This window comes from Styela clava, chromosome 10, assembly GCF_964204865.1.
Source record: "Styela clava chromosome 10, kaStyClav1.hap1.2, whole genome shotgun sequence".
Classification (NCBI taxonomy): domain Eukaryota; kingdom Metazoa; phylum Chordata; class Ascidiacea; order Stolidobranchia; family Styelidae; genus Styela; species Styela clava.
This window is the reverse complement of record NC_135259.1, coordinates 9,746,148-9,759,200: the sequence shown is the minus strand read 5'-3', so window position 1 is coordinate 9,759,200 and position 13,053 is coordinate 9,746,148. Positions and strand designations below refer to the sequence as shown.

General features: G+C 33.0%; 1 protein-coding gene across 1 annotated transcript; it reads left to right on the top strand.

Moving 5' to 3' along the window:
- Nucleotides 1-5,516: 5,516 nt before the first annotated feature.
- Nucleotides 5,517-12,631, top strand: LOC120338218 (uncharacterized). Its single transcript, XM_039406167.2, has 8 exons — nt 5,517-5,681; nt 5,915-6,047; nt 6,485-6,636; nt 7,064-7,187; nt 9,103-9,404; nt 10,042-10,205; nt 10,953-11,064; nt 11,314-12,631. Exons 1-8 carry the CDS (start codon nt 5,555-5,557, stop codon nt 12,054-12,056), a joined length of 1,857 nt encoding a protein of 618 aa, XP_039262101.2. The 5' UTR covers nt 5,517-5,554; the 3' UTR covers nt 12,057-12,631.
- Nucleotides 12,632-13,053: the final 422 nt, after the last annotated feature.

Sequence of the window (13,053 nt, the reverse complement as noted above, 5' to 3'; positions counted from 1 at the left end):
ATAAGGCACTATCCCTATTCTTTACTATTGCAAACTTTATGCTTATTCGGAAAATGTTTTGATGTGTTGGCGCATAAAAACTGGTTTACGTGTTTGAAACCATCATTTTATTAAAATTAATCAACCATGTGTCGTTTGCAGGTACTGATATACAAAGGTTTAAAGCTCCGCGGAAGACACAATTACAATTAAGTTAATTAATTCACAATTATTTTCTTGAAACACAACCGAAAACTGACAAATATCACTCAAAACTACAAAAACATGTTTGCAACCATGCTTGAATATCTCTTTGGGCGACAGAAGTGTCTGGCCGGCTGGGTGCAGAAATTGCAATTGTTACGTGTTGCGTCATTATTGACTTATTGCTGATTGGGTATGGTTACGGAAATGAACCAGTAAACTGATGCTTGGGTAAACATCCATAAACGCTGTTTAGTGAATACATACAGTAAGGAAGATAAAGCGTTGCCGGCAGATTTTAGCCAACTGTAGGGTTAATTGTTGCAATAATTTAAATCTGCTCGCGTACCACTTGAAAAGCTCCCACGTACCACAGGTTGAGAACCACTGAGCTAAACGCTCCACATCGCAGACAGGGCATTGTTACGCACACAATCGTTCGCAGCGCCGGAAGTTGGGAAATCCCCCAAAACAGAAACTGCGGTTTCGATTCCCCCGCTCTGACTCAATAGCAACACCGCGTGTCATCCAAAATCAATAAGCTTCTGGTCCGAGATATGATGAATGCACATGCAAAATTTGTTGCAGAACAAACCTCGCTTTCATGAGATATCGCTTACATACGAAAGTGTCTAAAAGACAAACAAATACCTACATATTTACCGATATCAACATGCTCAATAAGTAAAAATATCGATGAATCCGATGTCGCACATGCCTGATGCAACGGCATTGTAGAAGAGGGCGAATCCAGATTTAGGGGCATTGTCAGTTGGCAATGTTGCAACAGCAAAGAGTAGTATTGTAAAGGTCGCAATAAGAAGCTAAATATACGTGAAAGGGAAATTATGCAGTTCTTGGTATACTGTTATTGAAAACAATATAAAGACCAGTTCAGAGAGATTTTTTAATATTTTTGATGATTTGATGAGATAAGATATTGTTGCGTATTTTCATGTTTAAGATAAATATTTCACACTATACGGTTGTTAATCATAGAGACCTTATAACCGTATAGGCAAATATTAGCTTTTAGTCCAGGACGGCTCAATTGCTTCACTTTAGAAAAACAGTAAAATATCTCAACTTGTGTTGAAATTTCGAATGAAAACTGCAGATAGAATTATGGGAGAACACCACAGCAAAGCGTGATACTTGTGTGATATCCGATCCACTTCAATATTGCACCGTAAAAGTGTTTCCAATCGTTTATTATCCAAACACGTAGTAATAGATCTAGGACAACTTCATTGGATGATGGAAAATTAATACTGAAAAGAATTAGCAAAATAATAATCTTATTTTGGATCAATACATAATCTGAATTGCTCGAAAATTTATTTAAATTCGGGTTTTCAAATGTTAGTTTTTGCCCATTTCGATAGGTGATAAGTTCAAAGTCTATGAATTGACTGCGGGCTAAACAGATATTAAATTTATGGGTCAATTAGATCGAAGTGCGTATTTTATATTCTGAGATTAAAAGCAATGTGCATTAGTGGAGAGTGTTCGTCATTTTATAATCTTATAACGGTATGTTATGTTCATGCCTGGCAATTTAAAATCTCTGCTCAATAATGCACGTCCGAAAAAATGCTACACATGGCGGTGAATATCTGACAGCCAATTCGTCGTAGCAGAGAGTAATTTCCTACTAGTGAGTAAGATAAATTTTCCGTTATTTTGTCTGCGAAAAAAAAACTGTAACGAATTAAAAATATAACGTGATGTATTGTATATAATAGTTTAGAGTTCCTATAACAGGATGTCTGTGTTGCCTCGTCGACGAGATCGTTCGGTTCGTATTTCTAAGGATATTAAAGTATGTTTGCAAACCTATGCGAGGTTGAAATTGTCGATATAAAAAATTTGATGACCCCACATTTGGCTCATATTGTGTATATTAGTTTTTTGAATAGATAGTCTCAAGTACTGATAGATTGCAATATCACATTTCCAGGTTATAAAGTGAGTGTAGAGCAAGAAAGAATCATATTATACTCCATCTGGTCATCCTCGCATTCAAATCTATTATTGTAATCAAAATAAATGATTAGAGTTTTGTGCAGATTCAATTAGCTGCTCGAAAATTGCTTTTTGTAAGTTACATACCTAAGGTAATCTGACAGTGATTGTCAATCAGGAACTGTTTGAGCTCTTGTCGCGACCTGAACATCAAATTTCAAGTTTAATTTATCGAAAACTATTAGTAATTTGATATGTTAACCAAATTTCAGTACAATGTTAGTCAAATGTGGTTAAAATTGACGAGATAAAACGATAACCTATATAGCAATTTGTAATTTGCAACATAAGAAATGTAATCCACGTCGAAGGCGCCCGTTGAAGCAATGACAGGCGTTCGAATTATAAAGTGATTGATCCTGTTGAAAAACGATCTCAAATGACAACTGACTGCTAATCGATTACCGATTGTGGCGTACAAATAAGATAAATCATTACTGAGGCATTGAAATTCATCTCTGTAGCATAGTAATTAAAGACTAGCTTATCGGGAAGTTTCAGCAAATCATATATTAAAAAATACATATACTGTAGTCCCGTGTTTAGTTAGAGATAGCTGCTGGATGGGCCCACCTTTAATTATGAATTTAAAACACGAAAAAATTCGTCAATAAATATGCTTATTAATCACAAATTCTAAATTTGCAAAAAAACTTTGAGATAATTTCTGAATATCCATGTGAAAAAATCCCTTTTTCTCACTCGCATATTTTGTTTTAATATATAATGTTATGACTCACGATTTTAGTCATACGCACTTGATACTGTATAATACGATTTACTCATCTTCGTATAGCTGATGGGCGCGTTTTCAGACAGTGGATGGGCGTTGATACTTTCATCTATTATTAAATTCACCATAGCTGGTACAAGCAACAAACTTGCGGTCGGTTCGGAGCAATGTGTGTTCTTATGAGTGAGCTATACTCGGCTTCCACTAGAAATATTACTTTTTGATGGGATTTCATCTGTAGTAGATCATAATCAAACATGGAAATGGATCTCGTCGTTAAAGATTCAATGAACCAATTTCACAAGGCTGACGTAGTCACACTATGCAGATTTACCAAGTTTACCTCATTTATTGGCCAATTTTGTCGTCTTTGAATCCAAGAACTTGAGGCTCGGCTTTTAAAGAATGTTTTTCTTTGTATAGGCATACTTTAGTAAGGTATTCTATGTATGAATGCAGATTACGATCGGCAAGTAGTTTTTGTTCTGATTTGTATGTCACGTAACAAAATATGATGAAATTTTAATGTAGAATCTGTGGGTCGATAGTCTTTTTCGAAAAAAAAATACTTAATACGTAAAAATAAATTTTATCCCCTGGGATTTGTCTCAATTTTGGAAAAATTCTCAAAAAATGTCAAACTATAAAACTATTTTTATGCTTGACGAAGACGGCGCAGTTTGTTAATGAGCTTAAATTCATATATATGTATATGTATTTTGCGGTGTCTTTTTCATATCTAGTCTCGGGAATGCTGTAGCGATTGTCCCTGTATGACTACATAGCCTTTGTTGAAGCATTTAGTAACCCAAATATATATTAACATATCATGCCATCTTTCTGGTTGTCAAAAGGAATCAAATCAGGTGTAAAATTAACAGAATACTAGTAATGAACGAGGGGATAATATTAGAAAATAATAATGATTGGAGCAGGTCGGAATAAACAGAAATCTCCCAAGAGGTTGATTGGCTGTATTTGAATTTATCACAAAGTTTTACATCACAAATGACTCTTCCTGTAATGATTCACAATTGTAACTTTTTAAATTAAAATTATTACAAAAAAAAAAAAAAATTGTGCACAATAATTGGCGCTCCAGAAGTATGTGTACCTACTTTACACCAAGTTGTGTAAAAGGACGAAAGCCTATGGCAGGGGGTATATTTGCTTGGCGACCACAAACCGTCCCCGAACTCGCACTAGAACTAAAATAGGGAAAATCGGAATGAAATTATGACTTCACCTTAATCTGGTACAAATACTACGGGAATACCCAATAATTATCTTATTTTTCTATTTAAACACTATTGTTCTTTTTGTTAATGTTAAAAAATTAAGCTGACCGCCATATTTGGCCACCATTTAATTCTATTTACATGTTGTTCACCGAGCTTTGAGTAGAAAAACATCGTGATAAGATCGACTAATAGTGGTGAATTTGTTTATTGTTAATTTGGGATTCGAAGGATTGCCACGTATTTACATTCGCTTCAAATATGCGGTTTTATATTACCATGTAATATTATGCTTCGTTGTATGTTATTTGGCAAACGTGTTCAAAATATCATGTTTTTGTTGGGTGGGAATTTTCGACAGTGACGCAGATAATTTACTATTGGTATTGTCACTCTTAAATCTGTGGGTTTGTAATAATATTAATTGTTTTTCCCAAAATCTAACGTGATTTTGAAGCGTTTATCGGTAGACTAAATCTTCACGATTCTTATTCCAGAAACCACCAACAATAAATTTACAAGCTGATAAACATTGAATGAAGTTATCCATCTTATCATAAAAATACCTAATGTCACGATAATAGACAAATCAACACGATTATCAGCCCGTCCCAACTAATAACATTATAAATAGATTTATTGTTTTGTTTAGTTATGCGTTAGATTTTGGGCGATTATTCATGTCACATATTTAATGAGAGTAAAGTTGAGCAGATGCGAGGGGATTTTGGATTAGTATATAGCGGGGATATTCAGAAGCCCGTTTTATTGTCAAAACGAAAAAAAGAGATTTAGGCAAATAAGTGATTGACATTAATAGTTCGATCGTAATATATAATTTCTCAAATTTGTAACGGGGTTCAACAAGAAATGTGCTGATGCTTTGTGTTGAGGCATGTAACTATTGGGCATGTGCTTGGACATTCTTATAGCATGATTATTAATTAGATTTGTATTAGTAGTAAAACGTTGGTAAAATTTCCCAGAAGTAATGTATTTCTGTTTAGTTTTATGCTTTTTCCGCAGTGATATAGACTAATACTGTCAAGTTATTCGAAACAAAATGGAGACAAAAATTTTTATTCTCTGTAACTATATCACTTATATTTTTCATTATTAAAACCGATTGCAATTTTTTCAACATAATATGATAGGTATAATATTTCCCACAAGAATTGTATTTCTGTATAATTTTATGCTATTCCCACAGTAATATAGACTAATACTGACAAGTTATCCGAAACAAAATGGAGACAAAAATTTATATTTTCTGTAACTATATCACTTATATTTTTCCTTATTAAAACCGATTGCAAATCTTTAACCTATGGTATGTATAAATTATGATGTTTAATAAACTAGTAATTTAGAAAATATGAACAAAGAGAGTCTGACCCTCATCGTTCTTCTCTTCTTAAAATTTACGAACGCGGATATTGATTGTAGCTACAAAGGAGACATGTGTAAAGTGGAAGTCGAAGATTGCTTGAAGAAAAAACTTTGTGAGTTTGTAGCTTTAGATGGTTGTTTATTTTCAGAATTGAGTCTTGTTATGTTTTGTTAATTGAGCATTATTTGGTTACAAATAAGAACAAATTGCACTACAGTAAGTACCTTCACCCCCAAGTAAGTTCATGCTAACTTGTGTATATGACTTTGATTTTAATTCGATAGGAAATACTGTATAATATAATTACTTGTAGTTATAAAATTGCAATATACCTTTTTAATTTAGACGATGGCGATATGACAGACTGTACTGGTATTTCACATCAAGATCTTTTCATATCTCGAGATGACGTCAAGTTTTGGATTGACATTTATGAAAAAGGGGACTATGCACAGAATTTGACGTATACTATTATTTCGTAAGCAGATTTATGTTAGCTTGATTGATATCTTTTATATTTCCACAATGGCGGTAATTCAGAATAATTTGTATATACTGCTCGAAATATGAGAAATGTCTCGGTTTTCAAAGGATAAAAAAATAATTAAACCCAATAAGAAGACTTATCCTTGGTTATTATTACATGTACGCATTGTAATGTATGTCTTCATGTAAAATAATTTTTGTTTGTGTCATTATTCTCAGTCATGAATTTGGAAGTTACGCTTCTTCAAACTTGATATATGCTTTGACCTGATTCAGTTATTTAATTATTTTGTCTAGGACGATATTTCTCTGGCCGATACCAAGTTTGTATGTGGCCTCATTTAAAGTTAGAATGTAAACATGAGCGCGTCCACAATGTCCTTAATTATTGACTTAAACTTATTTGCATGTTTTATTAATTGCATATAGAGAAATTGGAGAAAATTGGCGAAGTGTTGGAGATTGTTGCCGAATGACCCCAACTAGTACTTGCATGTTGCCGAAGAGGAAAAAGGACGAAGTATTTTTTATTTACCTGCCAATGAGAAAATCTGGACATTATTGTGAATTACAGTTGTTTGGTATGTACTTCAGGGGCACGTGCTGTCCTCATGGTAGAATGAATATTTAATTCAGCGCTTTAGACAATTGATGAACCATTTTTTTGCGTGTGCAATCCATCACTAAACAATATAAGACGGATTATATTTCCATATAAAAATATACACTTTGTTGCATTTAAGTATGAAAATATGATCAAAATTATTAAAAATATAAAGTTTCAGATCATAAGTAATACGACCAAATTCGTTAGAAAGTGCCACCCAAAACCTCACTAGTTTTACAACTGCATTACAGAGTAAATCTTTCAATTATTGCACGCTGATTAGGAATTTGTTTTAAAGAAACTTAAGTTAAAGCGCCCGGAATTCATTAATATATATGAATACAAACATAATCTACTTTAATCCATGTTGGACTAAACAGCAAATCATGTCTTTCCTTAAGAATATCAAGAAGAATTGAAATGGTGCAGTGAAACAGATAGAACTCCATGCAAAGAACTGGTTCGTGGTATTATATCGATCAAAGGAATTTACCAACCCCTCTCAACCGACAGTTTTTATCCTCCGTAAGTGATATTTTCTGATTATTTTCGTAAATTTTTGTACTTTTATGATGTTGTTATTTTGCATCTTTCTGCCTCACGTATACACAGAGAAGGTGAGACTTTTGTTTATACACAAATGTTTAAATATGGAACTTTTCATATTTGCTGACTTGAATTAATAAACAAGATAGGATCAAGTGATCGGTATATCTTATCACAACAATGACTTTATGTAATATCAACATGTTATTAGTTAAAATCCGTCACGGAAATTCTTATTCCATCGACGCCTTAGATTGTTTGTAAACATCATTTTATGTAACACTAAAATGACATTACTGGGCAAGGTCACTCCTATGGACAGGTAATGGAAAGAAAATAATACCACATTGTTTTGGACGGGTATAATGCAATCTATAATACTTTTCGTCGCATATATTGCGAATTATACTGCCAATTTATTTTGCATTAAATACTTTGTTCGCTAAATTGCAGTTGGCAGCAGAATAATAAATTAATGATTTGTAAAGTGTAAAGTACAGTTATACGCTATACTTTATATAAAAATATGCTCAAATATTAGTAGCGTTCATTTCTTTTTTGAAATGAATACATGTTTCGTGCGAGAACTATTACGCGACACGGTTCACATCAAATAAATTATTCATAAATTAAGATATAGATCAACTTGCAAATATTAAATTGAAATTCAGGAAACTTCGACTCGCAGATTTGAAATATGACGAATATTTCTGTTAAAATTAAAACATAATAATGTCGTCAATGTGGTATGTCAAAACAGAAACAGTTGGATCGTATGCTTAATCATACACAACGTTTCCACTTTCACAACTTTTATGTATTTTCTTAATATTTGACATTTTGATTCACGTGATCGTGCATCCAATTCCAATTGGAATGTCTGTTCTAAATATCGTATCAGCCGATATTTAATAGCACTGATATTTTTAATTTGATCGAAAACTCGAAAATTGCTTTGAACGTCAAATCGCCATGTCTTCTTGTCAAACTTTATTTTATCCTATAATCAGTGTTTTCATTTCAACTCTCACTAATAAATTTACATACCGTACCGTAAAACAAAAGTGCCATGAACGGAGTAAATCTCGGTTGCTTTTTGGAAGCTTGCAAAGAGTAATCGGTATTGGTCCGTCGGTAAAAATGAAGGCACAAGATTGATGATCACTATGAAGCATGATATTGAAGTCAAGTCAATATTTTCTCTGACTCATCAATGTACGTTCCGACGACTCGATCTTTCATCGATTTTCAGAGTAAAATCACCCCAAAATATATTTATGACGGAAAGCTCAATAATATATACTATTTAATAAATATATTTGATGGAGTCGTAACTAAATACGACACATGTAGGAGGCAACTCTACGGAAATAATTTTTCGAATTGCATGTATGATTTGTGGTAATTTATGAAATAATCTCGAAATGATGTCAGTAAAAATAATTTCATGATGCTACATTAACGTAGCAATTTTTTGCTTTGACTCGCTACAAATATTCAAGAACGAATAGATTGGAACATCTACAAGAAGATGTTTTAGTGGTTTCAGCTTTCATGTACGAATCGTGAAAATAACTGATATAGAATTTCCAATTTTGATTGTTAGTGAGCTATATAATACAGTTTGCGACATTTTAATTAAATTCTTGACCGTGTCCCGATCGGAATGGAGCAAAGAAAAAATTCGAAAAAGATTGTGAAACCCATCTGACTCGGACCATCAAGCTTTTTTTGCATTTACCAGTTCTAAAAATCTGTGAATATATAACCGCAGGCTTCTGATGGTTATTTTCTAATTTTTCTAGTCATGTATCCCGATTGTTGGCGCCATTATGAAGGGTCACGAATCAATAAATAATACATTAAATTGTATTGTTTTTATCTTATTTTACAGCGTCGATTTTTGCTTTTTCCACGCCCCTTCTGACTTTGTACAAACTGGCAATGAATCACACAGTGAATTTTCTCGAGACGTCAAAGGGATTGAACAAGACGAAAACCAAAACAGCGTTCTTGTTGGGAAAACATTGAAGAGATGCGATCTATTAGAAAATATTACAGCAAAAAACATTACCGAGCATATTTTATCAAGGTATAAACGAAATAGTGAAGAGACTATGTGTTTCTTCACACGACTAAAAGGATATGATAACAAATGGAGCTCGAATCCAATATGTCAAAGACCTTGCAACAATGGTAGGTTGGGATTTGCGAATTTATCTTTTTATAGAAAGTATAATAAAATCTTTCATTTATATTTTTTTCAAGATTATCATTCGTAAAGAACTACTATACACTTGATATTAAACGCTGTAATTAATGAAGCGTAATCGAGTTAGCTTATAAGATCCCCAGAGTATATAATCTTCAATACAAAAACATATAGCTTGGAAGTAATCCTCAAGAATAATATACCAATTTTTATTTTATGAAGTGTTTTTAAAATCTTCTTTCGAATGTAAAATTAAATGCCTTCCACAAAATTTGCGGTTTATAAAAATAAAAGCATACAAAAAATTGGCTCTCTTACTTACACCGCAAGCTTATGAATCTTGCTCCGTGATTATAAACTGCGTCAGCGGAAAGCTCAACTTTGTTAATTTACTATGTATTTGTTTTCTATGTACTAACTTTTACCAAACAAAGTATCCAGTTGAACTACCCAATTCCAAAGGTATGAGTGGTGAGGTTCACTAGGAAAAAATTTTAGGCGTCTATGTTGAAGTTTTTTTTCTTATCTGCTGCAAAATACCATAATTTTTAGAAGCACCCTTTACTTTCGTAACATGCAAATGGTCATTGTTAGTTCTTAGTCTCCTCTTAAATCATTCAGACAAATATTGTTACTTGGGTCAATCCAATGTCACGTGGAAAACACTTGTTATAACCTTATCAATATCAACCATACTTCTCATCATTGTGTTTTTCACGTGGAAATATAGAAAATCTGTAGCTAGATGTAGACCTTCTTTGGAAGCTTCAATCAAAGAGTTGCCGGTAATTATATTTTGATGCCCAATTTATTCAACAGTTAATTTCATAGAGTAGCATTTCCCCATGGAATTTTATGAAAAACTATCAATGAACTGGCAGTCAAACATATTTCGAAAGAACTGAATTTCAGTTTTTTCAGTTGTATGCATGCAACTTCATTCATTTTAAACAAAGCCGTCTTGAACTCCCGACCGACTGTCAATTTGGTGGTTGACGCGAGCGCCTTCTGGGCATAATTAATCGCCATTTTGAGATTAGATTATTGAGAATCGCATTAAAATGAAATAAAAATAAATTGTTTTTCTAATAATAATATGTAAATCCTAATTGTGAAACGGGATATTACTTAAAAAACGTTTATATTATATTCAAACAAAAAGGTATTCTTTTTAGAATATAATAAATTACACAGTAATCTGGACCAATGTAAATGGTTTTTGTATCTATGCCGTTTCAGGTACAAAAGATGTGCGGACGTGGAAAGTTTTATTTTTTGATAATTTTTTCTGTGTTCCTTGCTTAAAGTTACCTTTTTGTATATGCCACCAAAGGTCTTGACCTTTTTCTGACTATCTTTATCGTTCTTATTAATAATGGCCAATAATACATATAAATATATATATGGGTTATTAGTTCATTTCTGTTCACTTTAAATGTTTAAGCTCCGTCTTGTAGCACAATGTTCTTAAGTTGTAACTCTCTATCCCCACAATTTATACTTATATTTATAAATGTTACATTTTTTTACAGGATTCATTTGTTGCTCGTAATACGGAAGATTGTGCTTTTGTCGATGATGTTAATTTTGAAAGTATTCATTACGAATGTGTGAAAGAAATACCAAACAAACTGAAGTCTAAAAGTGATTTTCCAAATACCTATATATATATTTACCTAATATATATAAATACCTATTTATATTTAAATAAAATATACTGTGTCAGTGAAATAAATAAATGAGGTTAATAAATATATAAGTAACCCAACTTTACACGGGGAAGGCAAAGAGTTTCATAGTCACAAAAATTTTCAGTGACCACGACTACGTATTACATCTATCGGGTTATATATTTATGACACATGATTTTAATATCGAATTCTCAATTTTCAGAAAGTATATATGAAAAAGAAAGCAATGAATTTGATCGTTATATTTCTGTGCTTACGGGCTGTGAAGTCATGAACACAACCGAGGAAGAAGTCGATCTTATATCAAAACCAAGAGAAACTTCTGCTGATGTTCACCAACTACAAGATAAAATAAAAAATAGAGATATCGCACACATGCTTCATTCAGACGATGTATCATGGGATCAGCAAGATTCTGGATTTGAAACTGGTATTGTAGATTCGCATTGCAGCAGCTTCGAATGTCCTCGGGCATCAGAAAAAAATACGAACACCGACTCTGGTTTTTCGGAATCCAGCAAAAGAAGTTCATCGGATTGTGACAATATATCCCAAACCGGGCTGAGCTGCGTTATTGAGGCTGAAATCGATGAAAACGAGGCCAGTTTTGTTACAAATTATTACACGTTACCTGAAATAGAAGATTACACAAATGGCAACTACATGGAAAAGAGTGCGTTTCTAACAATCCCTGATGCAGAAATTCGGCCTGTAGGCAATGATGTGATTTCTCGTCGACAACGAAAGTCATCATCAAGTTCAGGTTGCGTGAGCTTTGGTGATGATAATTGTTCTTTGGAATCGTCAATCGAAGATAATACGGACATCGTTGCAGACGATGAAAAATTAGATCTAGTTCGCGAAACTCTTAATATCGATACAATCGATAATGTAAAAATTTCATTGCGATCTACAGAAATCCCGGGGTGCTACGTTGAAAAATAACCTCTTATTTTACATGCTGCTTATCGTGTCGTCCAAATATATCTACATATACGTCTAGATTTTCACAAAAAAATATTAGGGCAAAATATGGTTATTTTTTCTTGTGTATATTATTGTACACGGCCCTTTTCAATTTTATGCTTTCAATTTGTTTCTATTCCTCTACGCCATAGTACCTTTTTCTTTAGGTACCCTGTATTACACCATCTACATTGGACGACAAACTTTTTCTGATAGAAAAATTCGTTTAAAGACATTTTAGAAATTTTTTCTATTTAATTCGATATTCAATGTCCAGAAAGAAACATCTTGAAATTCTTTTATCCATGAACGATATATGCGTGTGGCATTGGTACCACCAAGTGTCTTATGGTATTGTTGATAGATCAATTTTTATTAAGGGAACTTAGAGAACTATATATATAAATTTAAGAGTAAAATCGTTGTTCATCCAAAATTCAGGTTCCATAGCTCTCACTTTCTACAAAAAACACAAAATTATTTTATTTATTTGATACTGAACAGAATATTTTTTAAAGTTTGGTGGAAGATTATATCATAAATTAATCACACAATGCTTCTCAGTTATCTTATATTACGTCAGTGCATCTTATAGATTTCAAGACATCTTGGTCTGTTATTTGGCAGCATTTATAAACAATTGGGTGAACTGGTGCTGTACAGTATCTGTGCCTTATGTTATACCGGTACCCTACTTACCGGTATATAGGGTTGGTCATATGACTATATGATACGGAAAATTGGAACAACGGTAGTTGCTGTATTGGTAAATACGAATGTTACGGGTACGGTACAGCAGAGGTGCACCGTACTGCACGAAACCACACCAACCAGGTATCTTTCTACCTGGGGTACTCTTTATCTGAAAAACAGGAGAATCCACCACCGTCTTTTTTGCATATTCTTTTATTCCTCCGTATCCAGAACCTCAGTAGTAAACCCAATCGTTGATGTTAAAGTCATAGTCAAACCAGCG